General features: G+C 39.0%; 2 protein-coding genes across 5 annotated transcripts in view; both read left to right on the top strand.

Moving 5' to 3' along the window:
- Positions 1-12,900, top strand: part of cplane1 (ciliogenesis and planar polarity effector 1) — a 70,328-nt gene extending 57,428 nt beyond the window's left edge. For all 4 annotated transcript variants that reach the window (XM_079600073.1, XM_079600074.1, XM_079600071.1 and 1 more), the window contains exons 47-53: positions 73-232; positions 826-881; positions 2,870-2,980; positions 4,392-4,555; positions 7,741-7,836; positions 11,384-11,469; positions 12,605-12,900. In XM_079600073.1, coding sequence (XP_079456199.1) covers positions 73-232; positions 826-881; positions 2,870-2,980; positions 4,392-4,555; positions 7,741-7,836; positions 11,384-11,469; positions 12,605-12,742 — 811 coding nt within the window. In that variant the 3' untranslated portion in view covers positions 12,743-12,900. The remainder of the gene's footprint in view (positions 1-72; positions 233-825; positions 882-2,869; positions 2,981-4,391; positions 4,556-7,740; positions 7,837-11,383; positions 11,470-12,604) is intronic.
- A 976-nt stretch (positions 12,901-13,876) lies between these two features.
- wdr70 (WD repeat domain 70) overlaps positions 13,877-26,445 on the top strand; it is a 94,696-nt gene continuing 82,127 nt past the window's right edge. The window contains exons 1-8 of the mRNA XM_079600094.1: positions 13,877-13,979; positions 15,013-15,066; positions 15,185-15,268; positions 15,342-15,426; positions 16,898-17,084; positions 20,224-20,283; positions 22,596-22,729; positions 25,601-25,754. Of these exons, the coding sequence (XP_079456220.1) occupies positions 13,955-13,979; positions 15,013-15,066; positions 15,185-15,268; positions 15,342-15,426; positions 16,898-17,084; positions 20,224-20,283; positions 22,596-22,729; positions 25,601-25,754 (783 nt within the window). The 5' untranslated portion in view covers positions 13,877-13,954. The remainder of the gene's footprint in view (positions 13,980-15,012; positions 15,067-15,184; positions 15,269-15,341; positions 15,427-16,897; positions 17,085-20,223; positions 20,284-22,595; positions 22,730-25,600; positions 25,755-26,445) is intronic.

Below are 26,445 nucleotides of genomic sequence, written 5' to 3'. Positions count from 1 at the left end.
TAGATTAGTGAGGGATGTGTGACATATTTCCTGATTGATTTGATTGGTGTGTTTATGTGTGGTGGGCGGCAGGTCAGAGGTCAGTCCGAGCGGAGCCATGATGGAGGAGGAGCGGAGGGATCTGAGGATGTGGATGAGGAGAAAGCAGAGAGAGCGACTGATGGAATACCGTAAACAGAGAGAAGAGAAGAGGCAGAGCGAGCGCAGGCCCTTCATCTCTCCTCTTACACACGTGAGGCGCTGCAGATCACACGTGGTCTCTGATTGGCTGGTCAAACTGTTTGGTTTCATGATAACTATAATCTCAGAATCAGTATTCCAGGTTTTCCTCATGCAAAGCATTATTTCTGTTGGATTATGAACCATGTGTTATTTGCGTATTGATTTTGAATGGTAGGTATTTATCAGTCTTCAGTGTCACATGATCCTTCAGAAATAACTATAATATGAGGATCTGATGCTCAAGAAACATTTATGATTTAAATCAAATTACAAACCTATCATATGTAAATTACAAGCATAATTTGAAATGAATAATAGTGTCAAATAGTACAAATAATGTAATAGTGTACATTACAGATATCTTCTTGGAAAAAACGTGTGCAGCACTTTTTTAAGAATTATGAATTTCTTCATAAATATTGTACACAGCTTTACTTCTATACTGAAAACCTCCAGATGAATCATAATTTCCATTAATTTTGCTTTGGATCTGGACAATCTCAAGCTTTTCCTCATATGTTTTGAAGTCTATATGTAAAGTTTGAAGCTTTAGTTTTGCACAAAACTCTTGATAACTTTAGTTTAAATTCACCTCCGTTTCAGAATCCAACCTCTGTAGATCTGGCAACCAACAAGAAAAGCAAAGAAGAAAGAGACAGGTATGATTATGTGTTACGCGTGTTAAACTAACATTAGTTGTGTCCAGAATGACGCACTACACACTAATACTTTACACTAGACGTTTGAGTCCATATTGCAGTGTATGAATTTTATACGGTTATTTCGTCAACGTCTGAGTCCGATGTAATCAAGAGCTTTTGAAGTGCACTTTATATTTTTTACATTTTCAGTGTGAATACTCTATAAGAGCTTCTGTAGCTCCGCCCCTCCCAGCGCTGCGCTCAGTCTTTTATCTTCCGGTCTGTATTTTCACAGCGATCTTACATATTTATGAATGAACGGCTCGTTTTAAAATCTTCCCGGTCGACTGGCATTTGTTAAGACATCTGCTTTAAACATTACAATCCTCATGATGACTTTCGTTAACTCTACATTAAGTAAATCCCCTTCAAAAGCGAATTACTCCTGGACAGCGAAGCCATAGAGATATACAGAGCGACCGCAAAACCGGAAGTTGAAAGACAATATTCTAAAGATGGTGCGCGCTCGCTTCTCACATAACGTCTATACTTTATAAAGCGGTTAGTTCCAGTCCTTGATTCTGATTGGTCAATTTTATTCACGATAAACCAAGGGTGTAATCCATCAGCCAGAAACTGAAGCCTCCCCGGGGGCCGTCATTGGCTAGCAGAACATCCCCTGCTGTTAGCATTACATTGACTCCCATTCATTTTGGCGTCACTTTGACAGCGAATAACTTTACATCTGAGGCGTTTAAAGACTCCATTTGTCCATTATTGATTTCTAAAGAAACACGACAGTGTATAAAAGGCTACATTACCTTGTATCTTACGTTACGGCCCCGTAGAAGCAGTTTTTGTAAAAATAGGCTAACGATTGCGTCATACCCGCGCGACTCTCTGTCGCACAGTCGAGAGATTACCGTATAGACCGGCGGAGAAGCTCGGGGGACGTGGAGGCATAAAGTCTGATAAAGTCAAGGGAGAAGCCCATAGAGAGAGATAAAGTTGCTCCCACTGCTAGCTCATGGACAGCTAATGCTCACGCTCTCCGTCTCTGCGAGATTCAGAAGAGAATGATTCAGATTTCTCTCGGCACAGCTACTAGAAGACTGACAGCTGTCAGACAGGCTCACGTCACATCTACATCATCAAGCTCAGTTTGAGCCTGCGCAGTTCGCCCAGCGATCAGGAAGTGATGCTTCTAATGGACTTCACTTTTCTCTGTTGAAACCTATGGGGTCACTGTGTCCATTATATATTCTGTCTATACGATAAACACGGCTGTGACCGCTTCACCCAACGGTTCTATGTATCACTACACACACCCCTAGCAACCACTCTTAGCAACGTAAACGCATGTTCTCATCGATATTGTTCATTGAAGCTATAGTAGAGTATTGTGAGAGATCGAGTAAGCGAGTGTAACTGCATGTACAGTAGATGTAGCATATTCCTTCATGTCAGTCCTATATTCATAATAAAAAATCCGCTTCAATGTCCGCTGCGATATCTTGTCCTTTTAACGGTTAAGGGGTTTCCCCGTGCCTTGATGCTAATCATTTGTCAGTTGCGTCTTCTCTGTGTTCACACCAAGTTTCAATGTAAAAGTCTTCACTTCTGACTGACTCAATAAGAGCCGCCATCTAATGGTGAAATGTAACTTCTGTTGCTGTTTACGGTCAGGGACTATTTTCTCCAGCGGAAGGAAGGCTTTTAGTGATTTTACATCATGAAAATTGCATTGATACATATTTTAGGCTTTATATTTGTAATGTGTGGTAACCGTTTTATAAAAGCAATAAGGTGCTAGAGGTGAAGATACAGCATTAGCCTCGAGTACCTTATTGCTTACATAAAATAGTGCATAAGCATGTGAATTGGGACGCACCTATTCAATGGTTTCCCACATGCTTCATTTCAATTTCAATTTCCTTTTATTTTCATTGTATAATAATACATGAATAGGTGCGTCCCAATTCACATATTATTCCATGTGCTCTCAGGATGGTTCTTCAGGAGCATCATGAACGGAGAGCTCGTGACGCCTGTAGTCTGATCACTGACCTGCTCACGACACCGCTGAACCTTCCCACAATCCCCCACGAGACGCTCAGGTCAGTGCCATCTGTGTTATTGTGTAATCCATAGATATACATAATAAAGGCGGAGTCTCGAACGGCATCACCGGCGGCCATCTTGTCACAAGCAAGCTTTCTGGCGGGCTCTATGGTTCCTGATGTGTGAGTGATCTTCACGAACACAAATACTCTTATCTCGCTGAAATCTTGACGGATTTACAAACGGTTTGGTTTCTTACAAACGTTATTAACGTGGCTATAATTCTGGAACATGTTGAAATATATAATATTATAATTATTCATAAGTATGCAGTGTCATAACTACATCTCTGACGTTTATAACAAACCAACCCGTTTGAAAATTGGTAGAAAATTGAGCAAGTTAGGGTTATTTATAAAGTACATGCACCATTAAAACACAATGTTGCGAGTGAGCGAGCTGACTGTGACAAGATGGCCGCCAGGTGCGGACGTCAACCTCCATTGGCCAGCAGCGCGGACGAGACATCTAGCCTTTATTATATGATATCTTTGGTGTAATCACCATGGGAAAATCTCAGAGGAAAACTGGGAGCTGAAAAAAAATGATAAGAATGAGATGAGAAGATGAGAAGTTTATGTATCCTTTTTACTATTTTAATTAATTGTATAACTATCTCTTTTAATTCCTTTTATAATTGTTTTAATTTTCCTTGCTTTTATTTTGTGATTATTTTAATTGCTTTTTTATGTAAAGCACTTTGAATTACCATAGTGTATGAAATGTGCTATAAAGTCATTTTCATTTTTTATATATATATATATATATATAAAAAAGTACATGTTATACTAAAATGGGAAGAGTCATAGCACTTACACATGTGACCCTGGACCACAAAACCAGTCACATGGGTAAATTTTTTTGAAATTTCAGATACATCATCATCTGAAAGCTGAATAAATAAGCTTTGCATTGATGTTATGGTTTGATAGGACAAAAAAATCTAAACATTGAGAAAATCTCCTTTAAAGTTGTGCATTTATGTTCACGATTGTGCTGCATTCACTCACAAAAATACATGTTTTATATATTTACGGTAGGAAATTTACTAAATATCTTCATGGAACATGATCTTAATATCCTCATGATTTTTGCCATTTTGACCCATACAATGTATTGTTGGCTATTGCCACAGTTATACCCGTGCGACATGTGACCGGTTTCGTGATCCAGGGTCACATATTGTTAGTTTAACTGCTTCTATTGTTCTCATTTGTAAGTCGCTTTGGATAAATGTAAATATAAATAAACTTGCCTTGCCTGTTCCGTCTGTGCAACGCCTTCTAAACGTGATGCATCTTTACAGGCATCTTTACCTTTTGGCAGCTCTCTGTGTTTTTGAGGCAGAGCCAGTGTTTTGTTTTGGAGAACGGCACAAATCACACTTAATATCCTTCTGTGTTTCAGGAGCAGAAGTCAAGCCTCCGGGAAAAACAAGAGGATTCCCAAGAACCAGAGCGGACCACACAGGCGCTCGGCATCTTCTCTGGGAAAGACTGTTGTGCTTCAGGGGAAATCTGCGGGAAAAGCCCACGGCTCATTAAACCAGAGGCTCGGGCTGCACAGACCAGGTTCATACTGTATAACTGACTTCATGATTGACTTATAAATGATTTAAAGGGTCAATTCACCCAAAAATGTAAACTCTGTCTGTAATTACTCTCCCTCATGTTGTTCAACCCCGTCAGACTTTCCTTCATCTTCTGGGTTGTACGTAGGCTCACTATTGTCCAGCATCACACGCATCACACACATGACCAGCGTCGGCCAATAGTGAGCCTACGTTCACTCACTCAGAGGCCCACACAGAAAATGAAGAGTTGAATAAAGTGTTTATTTATTTATTTTTGCACACAAAAACTATTGTCGTTGCTTGATAAACTTAAAGGATTCGTTCACTTTAAAAAAAAATGTTCGCTGATAATTTACTCACCCCGATGTCATCCAAGATGTTCATGTCTTTTTTTCTTCAGTCGAAAAGAAATGTAGGTTTTTGAGGAAAACATTCCAGGATTTTTCTCCACAGAATGGACTTCAATGGCCACCGTCATCTCTCCCAATGTTCAACAGAAGGATCAGATGTCCGTCTCAATGCAGCTTCAAAGTCTCCACACGATCCCAGTCGAGCAATAAGAGTCTTATCTAGACAAACCAGCGGCCATTTTTTTTTTTTTTTTCAGGTCCATACATTACAATCAATGAAAATACCTGACATACTTCTCATCAAGCCATCTGCCAATATACATTAATAACCCATAAAAACAAGAAAAGCATCACAGGCTCGGTAAACAGTACCAAAGTAAGCAGGGACCATTAGGTCTTCATTCTACATTACATAGGCATAACCTTTTTTAGACATAGTAAAATCCGACCTGGAACTAAAACGAACATAATGGGGTAAACCTCAATGACTTATAAAGCCCTCTACTGAGGGACAATAGGGAGAAGACAAAAAAAAAAAGGGAAAAAGAAAGAAAAAAAGTGACATCAAAATCCACTTTAAACAAATGATGGGCGTCATGGAGTGATATACGCTATCCATCTTTCCCATCTTTTCTATCGGACATTTTCTAAAAATAAATATTATAATATACATGTATAATATACTGTAAGGTTGGAAATAATCCAAGATTATTTCAATGCAACAAAGACACTTTCTTTTCATTAAGACATTTCCAGCATAGCAGTGATTGGGACAATGGAGGAAATTGTGATGGTCTGATTGGTCAGTTTGAATGTCTCACACCTGGGTGCTGGGGACACGGTGGGGGGGAGAAATGACAAAACTGGAGGGCAAAGGTGCTTCACTCTCTTGTCTTTGGATGCCAAGCTGGGGAGAGGGCTCTCTCCCTCTCCCTCTCCCTCTCGCTCTCTCTTTCTCTCTCTCTTTCTCTCTCTCTCTCTCTCTCTCTCTCTCTCTCTTTCTCTCTCTCTCTCAGGTAACATTTATGCTGAATACGAATGGTTTAAATTCTCATTACATAATGTTGTAACTATTTAAGTGTAAACATAACCTTATTGCACATTGAACTTTTATTTAATTCATGGAGTCAGATTAAAACGAGATAATTGCATATGAGAACCTGTGTCTTATTTAACCAAAATTCCTTTAAAACGCTGGAGAGACTTGAACACGCGCTTCCTTACCGGCTATTTGGAAACCGGAAGTTGGGCCGAATAGCCGGCTTTTACAATACTTTTCAACCACAAATGCCCGTCTTGTACATCTCTGAGATGCACCATGTATTACGTCATCACGTTGGAAAGATCACAAATTATTTTAATTTTTTCATAATAATAATAATAAATTAAAACAAAGATGTCGGATGATTTTGAAGTTGGAGGAGAAAATGAGATGAAGTTTTTCGCCCTTCCCTACTTTTTTGAACTACACAGACAAATAACTTAGATAGATGACGTGACCGTGACCTTTCCAACGTGATGACGTAATGCGTGGCGCATCTCTGAGATGTACAAGACATTTGTGGTTAAAAAGTATATATATATATATTTTTTTTGAAAATGGCCGCTGGTTTGTCTAGATAAGACTCTTATTGCTCGACTGGGATCGTGTGGAGACTTTGAAGCTGCATTGAGACGGACATCTGATCCTTCTGTTGAACATTGGGAGAGATGATGGTGGCCATTGAAGTCCATTCTGTGGAGAAAAATCCTGGAATGTTTTCCTCAAAAACCTAAATTTCTTTTCGACTGAAGAAAGAAAGACATGAACATCTTGGATGACATCGGGGTGAGTAAAGTATCAGCTACATTTTATTTAAAGTGAACTAATCCTTTAAAGGTCCCGTTTTTCGTGTGTTTTTGAAGCTTTGCTTGTGTGTACAGTGTGCAATATAACATGTTCATGTTTCACGTGTAAAAAAACAGTATTTTTCACAAAATGTACGTATCTGTACACCGCTGTTTTCACTGTGCTAAAAACGGGCTGATGACTTCCTGGTTCTATGAAGTCCCTCCTTCAGAAATACGTAACGAGTTCTGATTGGGCCAGCGGTTCCTGTGTTGTGATTGGACAGCAGCTTAGCACACGTTGCCCGGAAAGGTCACGCCTCTTACCGTAACGTGGAGACGCATGCGCTCAGTGTTACTGTAAACACGGCCAAACAAAGATGATTCGACTCCGGGATGAAAATAACAGCGTCTCGACGACATGGCGACACACACTCTACAAACACAACTCTTCTTCTTCTCTGTAGGAGCAACAAGACCACGCCCCCTTTTGTGTATTCCTGTGGGCGGAGCTTAGTCAAAAAACTGTTCTAGTGACGTCATTAAAGCAGGAAGTAGAGGATGTAGTCCGAACCGACTTCTGTTAAATCAAATATCTCACTCGGCATTGAACTTTGAGCTTTATAAGTTTACAGGTATTAGTTATTCTCTAGCAGCAACATTACACACTAGCTAAAGTTAAAAAAATGACGAACAACAGGACCTTTAAGGTTGAGCAGCTGTAGTCACTCGGACTATTTTAAACATTGTCTTTACTAACTTTCTGGACCGGCAAGTTTCAATTACAACAGAAGCCTCTGGAGGAGTGAGACACTCTCAGATTTAATCACTAATATCTTCATTTGTGTCCCGAAGATGAAGGAGAGTCTGACGGGGAACAACATGAGGGAGAGTAATTACTGACAGAGTTTACATATCTGAGTGAACTAACCCTTTAGTTTATTAATGTTGATCATGATCATTTTAAATAACTAAGTATCACTTCAATCTCACGTCTCATGTTCAGCCAGTGATCTTCCAGGCGATCGGTTATCCCAGGTTACTCGGCGCGGGATGCTGACCGACCTGAGGACCAGACAAGGGACAAAGACCGGTCACCAGAGTATGGAGTTTCTGAATGTGTTTTTGTAAAAATATCAGAATCAGAATGAGGTTTATAGCCAAGTGTGTGTACAAGGAATATGTCTTGGTGAAACTTCTAGTAAACAATATACAGTCAAACCAAAAATTATTCAGACACCAGATATTTTTCTACTAGTGTGTGCAGGACACTATAGTTCATTTCTGTAAGTGAGGAGAGCAAAATAAAGTAAACTGTTCAATTCAATTCAATTCAAATTTATTTGTATAGCGCTTTTCACAATACATATTGTTTCAAAGCAGCTTTACAGAAAATGCATTTCAGAAATGTACATACAAAAATACAGTTAGTTAATTAAAAATTTAGGGCATAACATATCGCCGGCGTCGGGTCGTCTCTTCACAGGCGTCGAGTCGTCTCTTCACAGGCGTCGAGTCGTCTCTTCACAGGCGTCGAGTCGTCTCTTCACAGGCGTCGAGTCGTCTCTTCACAGGCGTCGAGTCGTCTCTTCACAGGCGTTGGGTCGTCTCTTCACAGGCGTCGAGTCGTCTCTTCACAGGCGTCGAGTCGTCTCTTCACAGGCGTCGAGTCGTCTCTTCACAGGCGTCGAGTCGTCTCTTCACAGGCGTCGAGTCGTCTCTTCACAGGCGTGTCGTCTCATCACAGGCGTCGAGTCGTCTCTTCACAGGCGTCGGGTCGTCTCTTCACGGGCGTCGGGTCGTCTCTTCACGGGCGTCGGGTCGTCTCTTCACGGGCGTCGGGTCGTCTCTTCACGGGCGTCGGGTCGTCTCTTCACAGGCGTCGAGTCGTCTCTTCACAGGCGTCGAGTCGTCTCTTCACAGGCATCGAGTCGTCTCTTCACAGGCGTCGAGTCGTCTCTTCGCAGGCGTCGAGTCGTCTCTTCTCAGGCGTCGAGTCGTCTCTTCACAGGCGTCGAGTCGTCTCTTCACGGGCGTCGGGTCGTCTCTTCACGGGCGTCGAGTCGTCTCTTCACGGGCATCGAGTCGTCTCTTCACCGGCGTCGAGTCGTCTCTTCACAGGCGTCGAGTCGTCTCTTCACGGGCGTCGGGTCGTCTCTTCACGGGCGTCGAGTCGTCTCTTCACGGGCGTCGAGTCGTCTCTTCACGGGCGTCGGGTCGTCTCTTCACGGGCGTCGAGTCGTCTCTTCACGGGCGTCGAGTCGTCTCTTCACGGGCGTCGAGTCGTCTCTTCACAGGCGTCGGGTCGTCTCTTCACAGGCGTCGGGTCGTCTCTTCACGGGCGTCGAGTCGTCTCTTCACGGGCGTCGGGTCGTCTCTTCACGGGCGTCGAGTCGTCTCTTCACAGGCATCGAGTCGTCTCTTCACAGGCGTCGAGTCGTCTCTTCACAGGCGTCGAGTCGTCTCTTCACAGGCGTCGAGTCGTCTCTTCACAGGCGTCGAGTCGTCTCTTCACGGGCGTCGGGTCGTCTCTTCACAGGCGTCGAGTCGTCTCTTCACAGGCGTCGAGTCGTCTCTTCACGGGCGTCGAGTCGTCTCTTCACGGGCGTCGAGTCGTCTCTTCACGGGCGTCGAGTCGTCTCTTCACAGGCGTCGGGTCGTCTCTTCACAGGCGTCGAGTCGTCTCTTCACAGGCGTCGAGTCGTCTCTTCACGGGCGTCGAGTCGTCTCTTCACGGGCGTCGAGTCGTCTCTTCACAGGCGTCGGGTCGTCTCTTCACAGGCGTCGAGTCGTCTCTTCACAGGCGTCGAGTCGTCTCTTCACAGGCGTCGAGTCGTCTCTTCACAGGCGTCGAGTCGTCTCTTCACAGGCGTCGAGTCGTCTCTTCACAGGCGTCGAGTCGTCTCTTCACAGGCGTCGGGTCGTCTCTTCACAGGCGTCGGGTCGTCTCTTCACAGGCGTCGAGTCGTCTCTTCACAGGCGTCGAGTCGTCTCTTCACAGGCGTCGAGTCGTCTCTTCACAGGCGTCGAGTCGTCTCTTCACAGGCGTCGAGTCGTCTCTTCACAGGCGTCGAGTCGTCTCTTCACAGGCGTCTAGTCGTCTCTTCACAGGCGTCGAGTCGTCTCTTCACAGGCGTCGAGTCGTCTCTTCACAGGCGTTGGGGCATCTGAAGTCTCCATGAGAGGCTGGATACATAACTGGAGCTGACGAACTCTATTTGAGTTATAGGGACAGGCGTCCCGAGATAACAACAAAAAAAGGCAGATGGGAAATAATTAGCGTAGCTGCGGTTCATAATATGAATGCATTTGATCTGATTTAACTGTAGTATAAAAGGTATGAGATGCATCATGTGAATGCTTGGCTAAAGAGATGCGTCTTTAATCTAGTTTTAAACTGGGAGAGCGAGTCTGAACCTCGGACAATATCAGGAAGGCTATTCCAGAGTTTAGGAGCTAGATGTGAAAACGCCCTCCCTCCTTTAGTGGACTTAGATATCCTAGGTACGACCAGAAGCCTCGAATTTAGCGATCTTAAAGAGCGCGATGGAATATATGGCGATAGAAGATCTCTTAAATACACAGGAGCTAAACCATTTAGGGCTTTATAGGTCAGTAACAATATTTTGTAATTGATACGGAACTTAATAGGTAACCAGTGTAGAGATGATAAGATCGGTGTTATATGATCATATTTTCTTGACCTAGTAAGAACTCTAGCAGCTGCATTTTGGACTAACTGTAGCTTGTTTACGGAGGATGCAGGACAACCAGCTAATAGAGCATTACAGTAATCTAGTCTCGAGGTCATGAATGCATGAACTAACTTTTCTGCATCAGAAACTGATAGCATATTACGTAGCTTAGCAATGTTTCTAAGGTGGAAAAAGGCTGTTCTTGTGACATTTGAAATATGATTTTCAAAAGACAAGTTGTGGTCTAGTATAACACCCAGGTCTTTTACTGTACATATTACTGTACAACTGTGACATATTATACCCAAATATTCTTCATAGTGACTAACAATACAATTTATAAACATTGATTCGGACACTTTGAGCTGATCATGTTCTGCTGAAGTGTGTGTGTGTAACTGTTAATGCTCTTTTTACACACACACTGAACACAATGAAGCATTGCTTGGTCACTGGTTGAGCTAAACTGGTATTATCTAATTGTGTAGTTAAATTTAACAGCTGACAGATATTCAACATAATTCATGTGTGAGACAGTCTAACAGAAGTGTGTGTGTGTGTGTGTGTGTGTGTGTGTGTGAGACAGTCTAACAGAAGTATGTGTGTGTGTGTGTGTGTGTGTGTGTGTGAGACAGTCTAACAGAAGTATGTGTGTGTGTGTGTGTGTGTGTTTGTGTGTGTGTGTGTGAGACAGTCTAACAGAAGGACGGACAAAACCAGTCAAATATCAACTGAGTTCTTCTCATATTTTATTACCATTTTATAAACTATAGCGAATAAACTGATAATGTGAGAAGTGTCTGAATACATTTTGGTTTGACTGTGTGTATATATATATACACACAATAAACAAAACATACAAAATATGTATGTATGGCATAATCTATATACAGATATATTTATGCAGGGATATATACAACATTCCTTCATATATTCACGTTTGTTCTTCTGTAGTGATGAAAGATGGGCTCCACACGTCTACAGGAAAGCCGAGAGTTGTGAGAGAGAAAGATCAGACGCGTGTGGACGAAAGAGACGCGGTGAGTCCAGATGTTCACAAACACCAACAAATGTGACGTACCAATCTGATAAAGCGGTCTCTATAGGTGTCCTTCACTTATCAAGCGCCCCCCTTTTTTTAATAGACATGAAAATGCACATTCCGAACTTAAATGGTTGTAATTCAAGAATGCTTTGGAAAATAGATGTAATATTGGTCTTGTTTTAAAGAAGACATTTAGCAGATTTATGTAGAATTGAAATAAGTTAAGAAAGTTAAATAGAAAAAAAGTTATAGAAGTTTGAGTTTATGAAAATGTACAATGTTAAAAATTGAATTATTCATATTTTATATAAAATATATATTTTCAAAATCTGGTGGACTCTAAAAATGCAAAAAAAATCAAAGCCAAAAATCTGAACAAGTTGTGTTTTAAATGTTAGGTTGATATCTCATAAATGAGCGTTCAGTGAGATTTAGTTTGGGCGCAGTACCACACTTCTCCACTAGTGGACATTACTGCCCATATAAGGGCGTCATCATTTCCATATGTTGTTTGAGTCTGAACCATTATTTTTACAATTTTCATACAATTTATGAAGTAGACATCCTATTCAGAAGTAGTGTTGGAAGTTTGGCAGATTTTGAAATGAATTCAACCTCTAAGAAACACAGAAAGATCACGTGTGTGCATTATAGCTCGCTGACACATCACTAATGCTGAATCTATTATTGTTTTCTTTATATTCAAAACATTTTCAGACCTTTTTTTCTAAAAGAATTGAACAGATGCTATCTTTTGAACTCTTGGCATGAAAACAAACTGAGTTTTCTACCATTCTTTCATGATTTTTCATGTTCATCACTATTTCAAAATAAAGGTCTGAACACGCATTACGAGTATGAACATGTTCTAGTTGCAAATTGATAAATTACGGCTCCTCTGTAATGTATTTTAAAAACCAGTCACCAAATATGAAAACTAGAGATTGTAAGCTTTCAAATTATATATAGTTTGTCAAGATTAGTTTAGGTTTAGTGTAGGATATTACTGTTTTAAATATATAATGGCTGATGCCAATATAAAGTCTTCTTGTCATTTTACGAACATTTTCATCGAAATTGTACAAATCTTGGCCTATTGCACAGAAGATCATGTGATTTCTGTTCTCCAGGTTGAAGAATCGTTCGCAGCCGTGGATCACCTGCGAGATCTGGATCTGGACTCTTTCTCTCAAAGCACCGGGAGTGTTCTGAGCAAACTGGACTGGGCCGCCATCGAGAGGATCGTGGCCGAGGACGAGCAGAACTGAAGACGTGTTCCTCACACACACTCACTTTTCACTCCAGATGTTGCGCAGCTGTTGACTGTGAATGATTGTGGTATTTGTGTGTGTGTATCATTTGTGTCTTGACTGTTTGAGGGAGTTGTCGGCACAGATTTGTGCGGAATAAACAAGAATGTCTCGCAGGTGCGTTGCTGGTTTTCTTCCACATCGAGTCGGTTCTGGATGCCTGAGAGCTCGCCACACACACCAACACAAGCCTTTAACATTTATTATTTAACATTTCTAGCTTCTAATTACATCTAATCATAGCAGACTAATGTGTAATTGGTAACACTGTACACTAAGGTTTCATTTGTTAACATTATTAGTTAACAAACTTATACTACTACATTTATTAATCTTAGTTCATGTTAATTTCAACATTTACTAATACATTTTTAAATTAAAAGTAGCATAACTCTTCACCAAATTATATTTTTATGAACTAAAGATTAATAAATGCTGTATATTGTTAGTTCATGATAACTAATCTGCATTGAGTAATGCTAATGAATGGGACCTTGCTGTAATTTACGGTTAAATTTGTCTTACTGCTTTTCTAAGATTTGTTTATTTGACAATCCTTTAAATAAAATACTGTGAAATGGAAGATCTCATATCTCTCAATTATTAATCACATCCATGTCATTAAAAATGAGACCTGAGCTGAAATATTGTCATCAGACTGAAAGAAGCACAATTTCTATGAAGGAATATAATTGTTTGCTGTTAATTAATAGCGGCAACACTTTACAATAAGATTCTGTTTGTTAGCATAAGTTAATGAACTAACAATGAACATGACTTAGTTATTGTTAATCTCAAAATTTACTAGATCGAAAGTTGTGTTTACGTGTTACCTTATTAGCTATTATTATTCAGATAATAATGAAAGCATTCGTCTTCAGATTAATTGAAATACAATCGTGTATTTATATTATCAGCTTCATAAGTAACAATGGATTTTGTAAAAAAAAAATACAAGGTATAAAATACAATAAATAACGGGACACGGGAAAAATATTTATATATTTTTTTAATTAATTTCTAGTCAAATTATTAAATATTTATATTCCGTATGAACAAATACTCAGTTAAAGCTTCAAGACAAACATTTCTAAAGTAACCGAGGACTTCTATTCGGAAGAGACTTTTATTTTGACTTCCGGCGTCCCGGAAGTGTCCGTTATTATTGTCATGGCTGATCAGAGCAGTGATTCTGGTAAGTGTGTGAGTTTTATTCGTGTTTTGTGAAGTGTTTCTCTCTTATAAGTGAGATGAATGTGTTTACACTGCAGGACAGTGTTTTGCTGAAAGCTGTGGTGGTTTAGTGAAGTTAAATACAGTCAGAGCAGCTCTTATAATGATCTGAGGCTCCTCAGGCACATGCGATTCTGAAGATTATTTAATAATAATTCAAATATAGGAGCATTTAGCCTTCGTTTCTGTCACTCACTGACTGCCGTATGAGTGAATATGTTTGTAATACCATGTTGGTTGGGTTTGTGCCATGGTAGCACTATGGTATACGTTAAAGTTCCCTGGATATACTATACTACACTAAACACTCGATATAATACTATAATAATTCGCTATTATAATTGGCATATAGTTTGTATTTCTTTTGTAAAGGTAGAAATTATTCTCTTATTTTCCCTTTAGATTATTATTATTATTTAATCCCTTAATGATTTCCCTCTTTAAATTATTACTACCGGTAATATTTTTTTATTTTATGAATTTCTGCTTCCCACCCACACACATTCATCATTCAAAATAAACATTATATCCTGAAGTTCTTTTTGTGAAGGTAATAATAAAAATTCTGTTATAATAATAGAAAATCAAAATAAATGTGAAAATATTATTTTACTTTTAGATTATTATTAATATTTGTCATTATTTTATAAATTTTTGCCTGCTGGCCATAAATTATTCATTATTCAAAACAAATCAATAAATATACTTGTTATACAGGTAATAGAAATTCTGCAAAAATATAAATAATAGATAAAATGACACTAATTTGTGTCTAATAAAAATAAATAAATAAACAAAAACATTAACAAATACTGTAGTACTTTTTGTATATTGAAACTCAAATTTGATCTTTAGATAATATTACTATTTGTCTTTTTTAATTTTATGAATGTGTATTTTATAGATTTTTGCCACCCATAAATTATTCATCATTCAAAATAAAATAAGAATTCCTCTAGATATGAATGCGTTGTATTGTTTTCTGTGATTGACAGGTGACTCCAGTAACGATGCAGACGTCTCGTCAGTCATGGGCTTCGCTGGATTCGGTGAGTGTTTCAGCTCAGACGTCACAGAAGCAGGAGTGTGTGTGTGTGTGTGTGTGTGTGTTGTGTTGTGTTGTGTCAGAGTCACATGATCACTTTGTAATATTTCTTTGGCTCTCAGGGAAGAAAGCTCGAACCTTTGACCTGGAGGCCATGTTTGAGCAGACGAGGCGGACGGCCATCGAGAGAAGTCAGCGAGCGTTAGGTCAGTGCGATTATTCACTAGTGGTTCTGTCTCAAAGACGCCATTTTAACCTCGATCTTCTTCACCGTCACAGAAGAGCGGCAAAAACAGGAGGTTCAGGAGAGCAGCGGCTTTCGTCCCGTCGGCGTCAAACAGAAACCGTCCACATCCACGTCCAGGTAACGTCTCTATTCGATGAGGACGACCAGCGCTCAGCTGAAATTTAAATGAAAAATTAGCCCATGATTTACTCACCCTCGAGTCATCCTAGGTGTGTATGACATTCTTCTTTCAGACGAATACAATCTGAGTTATATAAAAAATGTCCTGGCTCTTCCAAGCTTTATAATGAGAGTGAATGACCGTTTCTGTTTTGAAGTCCATAAAAGATAAACGTGCATCTATCCATCATAAAAGTGCGTCTATCCATCATAAAAGTGCATCTATCATCATAAAAGTGCATCTATCATCATAAAAGTGCATCTATCCATCATAAAAGTGCATCTGTCCATCATAAAAGTGCATCTCTCCATCATAAAAGTGCATCTATCATCATAAAAGTGCATCTATCCATCATAAAAGTGCATCTGTCCATCATAAAAGTGCATCTATCATCATAAAAGTGCATCTATCCATCATAAAAGTGCATCTATCCATCATAAAAGTGCATCTATCCATCATAAAAGTGCATCTGTGCATCATAAAAGTGCGTCTGTCCATCATAAAAGTGCATCTATCCATCATAAAAGTGCATCTATCCATCATAAAAGTGCATCTATCCATCATAAAAGTGCATCTATCCATCATAAAAGTGCATCTATCATCATAAAAGTGCATCTGTGCATCATAAAAGTGCATTTATCCATCATAAAAGTGCATCTATCATCATAAAAGTGCATCTATCCATCATAAAAGTGCATCTATCATCATAAAAGTGCATCTGTGCATCATAAAAGTGCATCTGTGCATCATAAAAGTGCATCTATCATCATAAAAGTGCATCTATCCATCATAAAAGTGCATCTATCATCATAAAAGTGCATCTGTGCATCATAAAAGTGCATCTGTGCATCATAAAAGTGCATCTATCCATCATAAAAGTGCATCTATCCATCATAAAAGTGCATCTGTCCATCATAAAAGTGCATCTATCCATCATAAAAGTGCATCTGTCCATCATAAAAGTGCATCTGTCCATCATAAAAGTGCATCTGTCCATCATAAAAGTGCATCTATCCATCATAAAAGTGCATCTATCCATCATAAAAGTGCATCTATCATCATAAAAGTGCATCTATCCATCATAAAAGTGCATCTATCATCATAAAAGTGCATCTATAGATCATAAAAGTGCATCTATCCATCATAAAAGTGCATCTATCATCATAAAAGTGCATCTGTGCATCATAAAAGTGCATCTGTGCATCATGGACAGATGCACTTTATGGACTTCAAACCAGAAACTGCCATTATAAAGCTTGGAAGAGGCAGGTCATTTTTTTAATATAACTCAGATTGTGTTCGTCTGAAAGAAGAATGTCATACACACCTAGGATGGCTTCAGTGTGAGTAAATCATGGGTTAATGTTCATCTTCAGCTCAGTCAGTCACCGTGAGTCTCTGTGTGTGTGTGTGTGTGTGTGTGAACAGGAAGCCGGAAGCTGAGAGTGACAGTGACTCTGATGTCATCGGCCCACCGCTGCCGCCTCAGGAGGAAGAGGAAGATGATGATGATGATGATGATGTTGTCGGACCTCCACTTCCACCCGGATACAAGCGCAGCACCGCTGACAGCGACGACGACGATGATGATGATGATGAAGATGATGATGATGATGTAAGTGTATTTTTCATATTAATACTCCCATGAACATTAAATGGTTAGTTTATATTATATACAGTCAAACCAAACTTTATTCAGACTCCTTCATCTCTCACATTATCAGTTTTTTCGCTATAGTTTATAAAATGGTGATAAAATATGAGCAGAACTCAGTTGATATTTGACAGGTTTTGTCCATCCTTCTGTTAGACTGTCACACACACACACACACACACACACACACACACACACACAGGTTTTGTCCGTCCTTCTGTTAGACTCTCACACACACACACACACCACTGCAAAATCTTCACATGATCAGTAATATTACGACATTCACTTACACACTGTAAAAGCACAACAGTAAAAGTAGACGCCTCCGTCTCAACATACTGTACGCAACCGTTGCGACGTATATTCACAATGTTAACCCAGAGGAACTGGACACTACAGTTCACAAAAGTTCATTAGTTGCATGTGATTAAACATGCTTTGACATGATAAACACGTCATTCACGCGCTTTTCTGAGCGCAAACACCGACGCGCACATGCACTAAAAGCCTGTCTAACAGCGCCTGTTACTGGACTAAGTTATCTTTCGAGTCTTATTGCGCTAATACTGGCAAATACACACAAGGTTTACATAAACAAAGTTGGTTATGTCTAAAGTGAAAGAAAACTGAAAATGTAGAGAAAACTGCTCGTTAAATGCGTGTATATTAGACGCGTCGTTCAGGTCTTAAAGAGACAGTACCCATATAATAGTAAACACGCTGCCGCTTGTCCTTAAAGTGATAGTTCACCCAAAAATAAAAATTATGTCATTATTTACTCACTCTAATGTTGTTCCAAACCTGTATTCATTTCTTTCTTGTGCTGAACACAAAAGAAGATATTCTGAAGAATGTGGGTAACCAAATAGTTGCTGGTCCCCATTGACTTCCATAGTAGAAAAAATATATACTATAGAAGTCACTGCGGTACATGAACTGTTTGGTTACCCAGATTCTTCCAAATAACTTATTTTCAACAGAAGAAAGAAACTTATTTGGGTTTAAAACAAACAATCAGGCCTTGAATCTTGTTGATGGTATGTCATATTTGTATGTCTCAAAATGTCCATTTCTATCCACAAAACTTGCCAGAAGTCATGGTTTAAGGGATAATAAAAAATAAAAAAATCTTCCGGAGGTGCATGACCCCGGATCCCCCGCGCGCGGCTTGGAAACAACCTCCGGCACGCAACAGCACCGCTGCTGGAAAAATTTCTAGGGGAAACACTGTGATGAGATGTATGATGAGTGATATATGATGAAATATGATCTCAGTGACATACAGTGCAGTGTTTTTGTAACGTGTCAGTGCCGCCACTAGAGGGCCACACTGCCATTATCATTCCTGGACATATAGAAGACTGAAGGCTGTGTGAAGCTTGTCTTGGTTTCTGCTCTTCTCCTGTCATTGGACGTCAGACGTCTCTATTGAGCTTTCCAGAGACATTCTGCTCTTTAGTCTGGATGAGTCTCATGGAACCTCTCTGAAGAATACATCTAGGTCATACCACACTTTAAAATGAAAAGAATATTACTGTGTAATATAGTAAAATAACATATAATATAAAATAAAATTATATTTTAGGTAAAAACACATTTTATCCCTATTTTGTCATTTAATGCATAAATATTGATTTAAACAATATATATAATAAAATATACATATAAATAAAATATATATATATGACAGCTGATTGCACACAGATGCTGTGTATTTTTGTTCTTGTCTTTTTGTTTTTCCTTGAAATCCCGCTAAAAGTGGAACTCAATTGTCTCGAGATGTCGCACACACACACACACACGCAAGAGCGCTCGGTCTTGCGCGTGTGTGTGATTCGTAAAATGCCACATTAACATGTTCTTCCACCCAGTCCCAGATGTGGTGGTATCCCTTACACACACACACACACACACGCACACACACACACACGCACACACACACACAAAAGCACACACACAAAAACACACACAAAAGCACACACAAACAAAAGCACACGCACACACAAAAGCACACACGGCTTCATTTTCTTTGGTTTCTCTTAGTTTTTACATTTTAGGATGAAATATGACTTGGAAAATATGTTTTCATGAGATTTAGAATCTCTCTCTCTCTCTCTCTCTCTCGCTCTCGCTCTCGCTCTCTCTCTCGCTCTCTCTCTCGCTCTCTCTCTCTCTCTCTCTCTCGCTCTCTCTCTCTCTCTCTCTCGCTCTCTCTCTCTCTCTCTCTCTCTCTCGTTCTCTCTCTCTCTCCCCCTCTCTCTCTCTCTCTCTCTCTCTGTAGTAAATGTCTGACAGTGTGCAGGCCTCCTCTTCCCCAGGCCTGTGGTGTTTGAGGGCCGCTGTGGGCCGGTTTGATAGATGTGTTCTGGTGCCGGGCCGCCCCGGTGATGTCTCTGTACTCCGCTAAATGTATCCCATCAGGCCCAGGTGTGCCGTGCGAGCGTTAATCAGCCAACGCCACAAATCACACAGACCTGCGTGTGTTTTATTCGGAGAACAATCCCACTGTGAGCGCTTTTAGCGGTGTGTTTTGTACTAAAAGGGAACCTTATCCTGAATTAAAGGGGACCTATATGCTTTTTTACAGTCATGATGTTGTTCGGTCTCCACTAGAACATGTTTTCCTGCTTGAATGTTGATTATTCTCCTCATATTCTCCATTGTTGCGGCTCCTCTCTTCACAGTCTGTCAGTAACGCTCTGTTTACTTCCTGTCTCTATGAAGCCCCTCCTTCTGAAAAGCACACTGTGCTCTGATTGGTCGGCTGGAGCAGTGTGTTGTGATTGGTCGAGAGCTTCGAGTGTGTTTGGGAAATGTCCCGCCCCTTACCATAACCGCCAGTTTAACACACTACTAACTAACTCAACCAGGCCCCGCCCCTTTATTCTGCGTATTAATTATTTAAATGAGGAATATTGTGACGTGTTCCCGGAAGAAACTCAAGACTACAATGGAGGCGTTTCAGGAGTTCAGAAACACTGACATAGAGTGTTTTTTCATGATCACACACAACATTACACACTAAAGAGAGATGGAGATGGGCTTCAAAAGTTGCTGAATGTGTTTCTCTCTCTTTCTTTCTCTCTTTCTGTGACAGAATCCAGTGAAGAAGATCCCGGATACTCATGAGATCACGCTTCAGCACGGCACTAAATCCGTAAGTCCACTCATTTGCTCCTGAACGCTAGTTGGGATTTGTGAGGATTATATAATCCGAGCTCAGAGTTAAAACTCATCCACATTAGACATTATACACATACATATACAGATTGTTTCAAAGCAGCTTCACAGAAATAAACAGGAAAATAAGTGCTAATGTTGCTAAATTAACCAATTCTGAAAGTAATGTCAGCTGTACAGCAGCTCTACACAAGACAGTAGTGTCATTATTCAGTTTTAAATGCTGATATAATTCGGTTCAGAAACATTGGATTGATCGATTCAGCTGTAGTTCACAATTCAGTTCAAAATGTGTTCTCATCTTATAGTATCAGTGCATTGAATCGATCATATTACTGAATATTAATTGTCTTAAACCCCCAAAAAAGAGCATCCAGTGAAACTCAATTAATTTCAAGTTTTGTTTGTCACTCAATTCAGTTCAAACATCTAAAGAAACTCAGTTTTGTTCTCATCTGATAGTGTGAGTGCTGTCAAATCGATGATATTACTCAATATTAATTGTCTTTTAAACTCCCCAAAAAATACCATCTAATGAAACTCAATTCAGTTAAAATTTTGTTCAGCACTCAATTCAGTTCAAAACTCTTTTTGTATCTCAATTTTGTTCTCATCCAATAGTGTCAGTGCAGTTTAATTGGTAAATAATAAATATGAATTGATGTTTCATGCCAAAAAAGACCATCTAATGAAACTCAATTCAGTTCAAACATCTAATTAAACTTAATTTTGTTCTCATTCAATAGTGTGAGTGCAGTTTAAATGGTAATTAATAAATATCAATTGATGTTTCATGCCAAAAAAAACATCTAATGAAACTCAATTCAGTTCAAACATCTATAGAAACTCAGTTTTGTTCTTATTACTAAATAATAGTCTTTAAAATGCCCAAAAAAACCCATCTAATTAAACTCAATTTTGTTCTCATCTGATAGTGAGTGCTGTCAAATTGATAATATTACTGAATATTAATTATTTTAAACCCCCAAAAAAGATCTAATGAAACTCAATTCAGTTCAAACATCTAATGTAACTCAATGTTGTTCTCATCCAATAGTGTCAGTGCAGTTTAAATTGTAAATATTGTTAAATTATTTATGAATTGATGTTTCATGCCAAAAAAGAACATCTAATAAAACTCAATTCAGTTCAAACATCTAATTAAAAAAATTTGTTCTCATCTGATAGTGTGAGTGTTGTCAAATTGATAATATTACTGAATATGAATTATTTTAAACTCCCAAAAAGACCATCTAATGAAACTCAATTCAGTTCAAATTTAGTTCGGCACTCAATTCAGTTCAAACATCTAATGTAACTCAGTTTTGTTCTCATCTGATAGTGTGAGTGCAGTTTAAATGGTAAATAATAAATATGAATTGATGTTTCATGCCAAAAAAAAGATAATCTAATGAAACTCAATTCAGTTCAAACTTCTATAGAAACTCAGTTCTGTCCTTATTACTAAATAATAGTCTTTTAAAATGCCAGAAAAAAAACATCTAATTAAAATCAATTCAGTTCAAACATCGAATTAAACTCAATTTTGTTCTCATCTGATAGTGTGAGTGCTGTCAAATTGATAATATTAATGAATATTAATTATTTTAAACCCCAAAAAAGAATATCTAATGAAACTCAATTCAGTTCAAACATCTAAAGTAACTCAGTTTTGTTCTCATCCAATAGTGTCAGTGCCGTTTAAATTGTAAATATTGCTAAATTATTTATTAATTGTGGTTTCATGCCAAAAAAGACCATCTAATAAAACTCAATTCAGTTCAAACATCTATAGAAACTCAGTTTTGTTCTTATTATTAAATAATAGTATTTATAATGCCAAAAAAACCCCCCATCTAATTAAACTTCAATTTTGTTCTCATCTGATAGTGTGAGTGCCATCAAATTGATAATATTACTGAATATGAATTATTTTAAACCCTCAAAAAAGATCTAATGAATCTCAATTCAGTTCAAACATCTATAGAAACTCAGTTTTGTTCTTAATACTAAATAATAATCTTTAAAATGCCAAAAAAAACATCAAATGAATCTCAATTCAGTTCAAACATCTAAAGAAAGTGCCATCAAATTGATAATATTACTGAATATTAATTATTTTAAGACCATCTAATGAATCTCAATTCAGTTCAAATTTAGTTTGTCACTCAGTACAGTTCAAACATCTCCTGTAACTCAGTGTTGTTGTTATTGCTGAATATCCCTGGTCGTGTGAGCTCCAGAGAGAGCCTCCCGTGTCCCGGGTCTGATGAACGCCTGACTCCACAGGTCTCCGCTCTGGCTCTGGATCCGTCGGGAGCTCGTCTGATCACCGGCAGCTTCGACTACGACGTGAAGTTCTGGGATTTCGCCGGGATGGACTCGTCCCTGCACGCCTTCCGATCGCTCCAGCCGTGCGAGTGGTGAGTCGGTCCATCACACACGCGTTCATCCCTGTCTCTCTCCCCGATACACCTCATCCGTCAGGAATGAGCTCCTCGTTCTCCGGCACAATCAGCTGATTGCACACAGATGCTGTGTATTTTTGTTCTTGTCTTTTTGTTTTTCCTTGAAATCCCGCTAAAAGTGGAACTCAATTGTCTCGAGATGTTGGAAGCCAATTGGCTGAGTCACACACACACACACACACACACAGACACAGACACACACACACACACACACACACACACACACACACACACACGCAAGAGTGCTCGGTCTTGCGCGTGTGTGATTCGTAAAATGCCACGGCACATTAACATGTTCATCCACCCAGATGTGGTGGCATCCCTCACACACACACACACACACACACACACACACACACACACGGCCAGAGAAAACACATGTGGAGCCCATAAAGCAGTGACCCGGAGAGGGAAACAGGACCTCTGATGTTCTCGAAGCTTCTCGGCTTTTCATTGACTCCAGTTCTCGTGTGCAAACACAGATCAGTGTGACTTTAACTGTCATGTTTTATATATATATATATATTAGGGCTGTCCGTTAAACGCGTTATTAACGGCGTTAACGCAAACCCATGTTAACGGCGTCAATTTTTTTATCGCGAGATTAACGCCTAGCAAACTTTGTAGTTTTTTTCACATGCTTTTGCAGCAACTAGTAACGTTATTAAAACTACAACGCCACACCGGATCTAGCTAGACCAGAAACAAAACAAAACAACAGCACGCCGCACACACTTGTTTGGGCTTGCGAGCCGCCAAAGAGTGGACGAGAAGCGCAGCGCCGAGCCGCGTCTAGGACAACTGAGCGCGTCTAGCACATCGGACGCGCACTTTCTCCGTTTATGGCCAGCAATCAAAACGCAGAACGGCGCCGCCGGTGTGTGTGTGTGCACTCATAGAGAATAATGTGTTCGGATTTTAAATACGCGGCGCTGCGCTTCTCGTCCGGTGTGCGACTGCGACCCTCTTTAACGTTACGTTTTGAGAGGATAAATGATGAGCGCGAGACGCCGAAATGGAGGCCAATAACATTCTGAATGGAAAGTTTACTTTTAAAAAGTTGCCAAATGGGTTAGTTGTCAAGACCAAAGTGATCTGTGTGTTTTGTCGTAGTGAACTGAGCTATCATCGCAGCACGTTCAGTCTGAAATAGCACTTGATGGCCAAGCACACACACACACACCGCATGATGCGATCTCAGCACACTCGTCACTATCAGTAACGTCACCTCGTCAGTATTTCTGTCTCCCTTTTATTGATGGACAGTGTTACATTGTGTGAGAGATTATTTGCTCCAAGTGAGAATGAATTGAACAGTATATGCCAATCTTGTTTTCAATAAAAAACATTTGCACAAAGCAAGCCGATCCACTTTTCCATGTTGATAAGAGCATTACAATGAGAAAAAATAATGGGACAAAAAGAAATCAAGAGACATTTAGAATAGATAAAAATGTGCGATTAATCGCGAGTTAACTATGACATTAATGCGATTAATCGCGATTAAATATTTTAATCATTTGACAGCCCTAATATATATATATATAGGGCTGTAAACGATTAATCGCATCAAAAATAAAAGTTTGTGTTTAAATAATATATGTGTGTGTACTGTGTATAATTATTTTGTATATATAAATACACACGTATGCATATATATTAGGGCCGGGACTTTAACGCGTTAATTTAAATTAATTAATTACACAAAAAATAACGCGTTAATTTTTTTTAACGCATTTTAATCGCACTTATTTTTGCACCGCGGAACGTTTCTCACTGGATGAGTTTAGGCGGACCGATTATACTGGAGCACCAACTAGCGCTCATAACTTCCATAGACAGTTCTAACTAAACGATAACTTCAGACAACAACAAACCACAGTGAACACAGAAGCTGACGAGACCGCTTTGGTCGGCCCCGTGGATGGGACATTTTGTTATAAAAAACGAACGGATGGAAGCGTCGATAAGAGCGTGGTTGTGTGCAAAGCTGTGCAACAAGGAATTCGGAACGGCTATTGCTAACGTTACACTTAATGGCACTGGTCTGCTGGACTTGGTTGAACAAAAATAAACAATATTTTGTTGCTTAAGCTTATGTATTCAGTCATTATTCAATGCTATACTAAAAATCCATGTGAAAAAAATTACTTCTCACTGTTCTCAGGTCAAATATTTATATGCGATTAAAATGCGATTAAAAATGCGATTAAAGCCTCTAATTAATTAGATTACATTTTTTAATCGAGTCCCGGCCCTAATATATATATATATATATATATATATATATATATATAAAATAAATATTTTATATATAAATAACAAATTCTAAAAAAATACATTTTCTTAAATATATATGTGTGTGTATTTATATATACAAAATAATTATACACAGTACACATACATATATTATTTTATTTTTGATGCGATTAGTCGGAACCAAAGTTTACAGGATTGTGTTCTCTGGTATCGTCTCAGGACTTCTACATTCCGATTGGTTGCCGCCGAACCGCGTCATAGCTTATTACCATAAAGTTGACTTGATTTCAACTCTTCTCGCCGTCCAAGACGCGCCGCGCCGCGCCGCCCTCACCGGAGGTCGCCGCCGGCTCTCATTGAAAATGAATGGCTTCCGGCCAATTTGACGCTCTCGCCGCCGGCGGTGTGAACGTACGGTGACATGGAAAAGACGCATTTTATTGTAATTAAGACACGGTGTTACAATTTTTTTTATTTATTGAAAGAATAAAGTTTATTTTTTTTCATTAAAAATAATGAAAACGACAATGAATGAATGAATTAAAATAAGTGTGTGTGTGTTTCCAGTCATCAGATCAGATCTCTGCAGTACAGTGTCACTGGTGATGTCATTCTGGTCGTGGCGGGAAACTCTCAGGCCAAAGTTCTGGACCGCGACGGGTTCCAGGTTCTGGAGTGCATCAAAGGGGATCAGTATATCGTGGACATGGCCAACACCAAGGTGACCACTCATGCTTTACTGCAACTCTAAAGGCATTTGCATATAGAAATCTTAAAGGTGCAAGAGCACAAACAACATGATAATCATAAAGGTCGAATGAAAAACTTAAATATGAAAATATGTATCTTACAGACACTTTTGGTATGATTTCAACAGGTATGTGGCTGTGTCCAGTGTCTGATAGATCCAGGGTTAACTTAAAATACAACCATAAAAAACTAATGTAAAGTAAAAAAAATAAAAAAATAATGATAAATAAAATATTTAAAAACATAATAAATATAAAAAACTGATAAATTTGTTCATGATTCTTTGAGGAACAGAAAGTTCAAAAGAACATTATAAATGACTTTACTGTCACTTTTGATAAGTTTAATGTTTCCTTGCTGAATAAAATTATTAATTTCTCTTAAAAAAAAAAAGTTTTTACTTTTGAATGGGAGTGTCCACAAAAACATAAAGCAGAAACCTTATTTTATTTTATTTAATCTCGATGCCAAAGTAACATTTCTTATATTGATTTAGTTTAACTTGATGTGTTCTAAAATAACATATTACAAATAAAAAATTAAACTAAAAGTAAGATGAAAACATAAAAAACTATATTGAATAAAAGTTTTATTAATATTTTGAATTTTTTACGTCAATTTTTTTTTTTTTACTTTTTAGTAACTTTGTTGTGTACGGAAGA

Source organism: Phoxinus phoxinus (assembly GCF_949152265.1).
Source record: "Phoxinus phoxinus genome assembly, chromosome: 23".
Lineage (NCBI taxonomy): Eukaryota > Metazoa > Chordata > Actinopteri > Cypriniformes > Leuciscidae > Phoxinus > Phoxinus phoxinus.
This window is presented reverse-complemented; position numbering and strand designations above follow the sequence as displayed.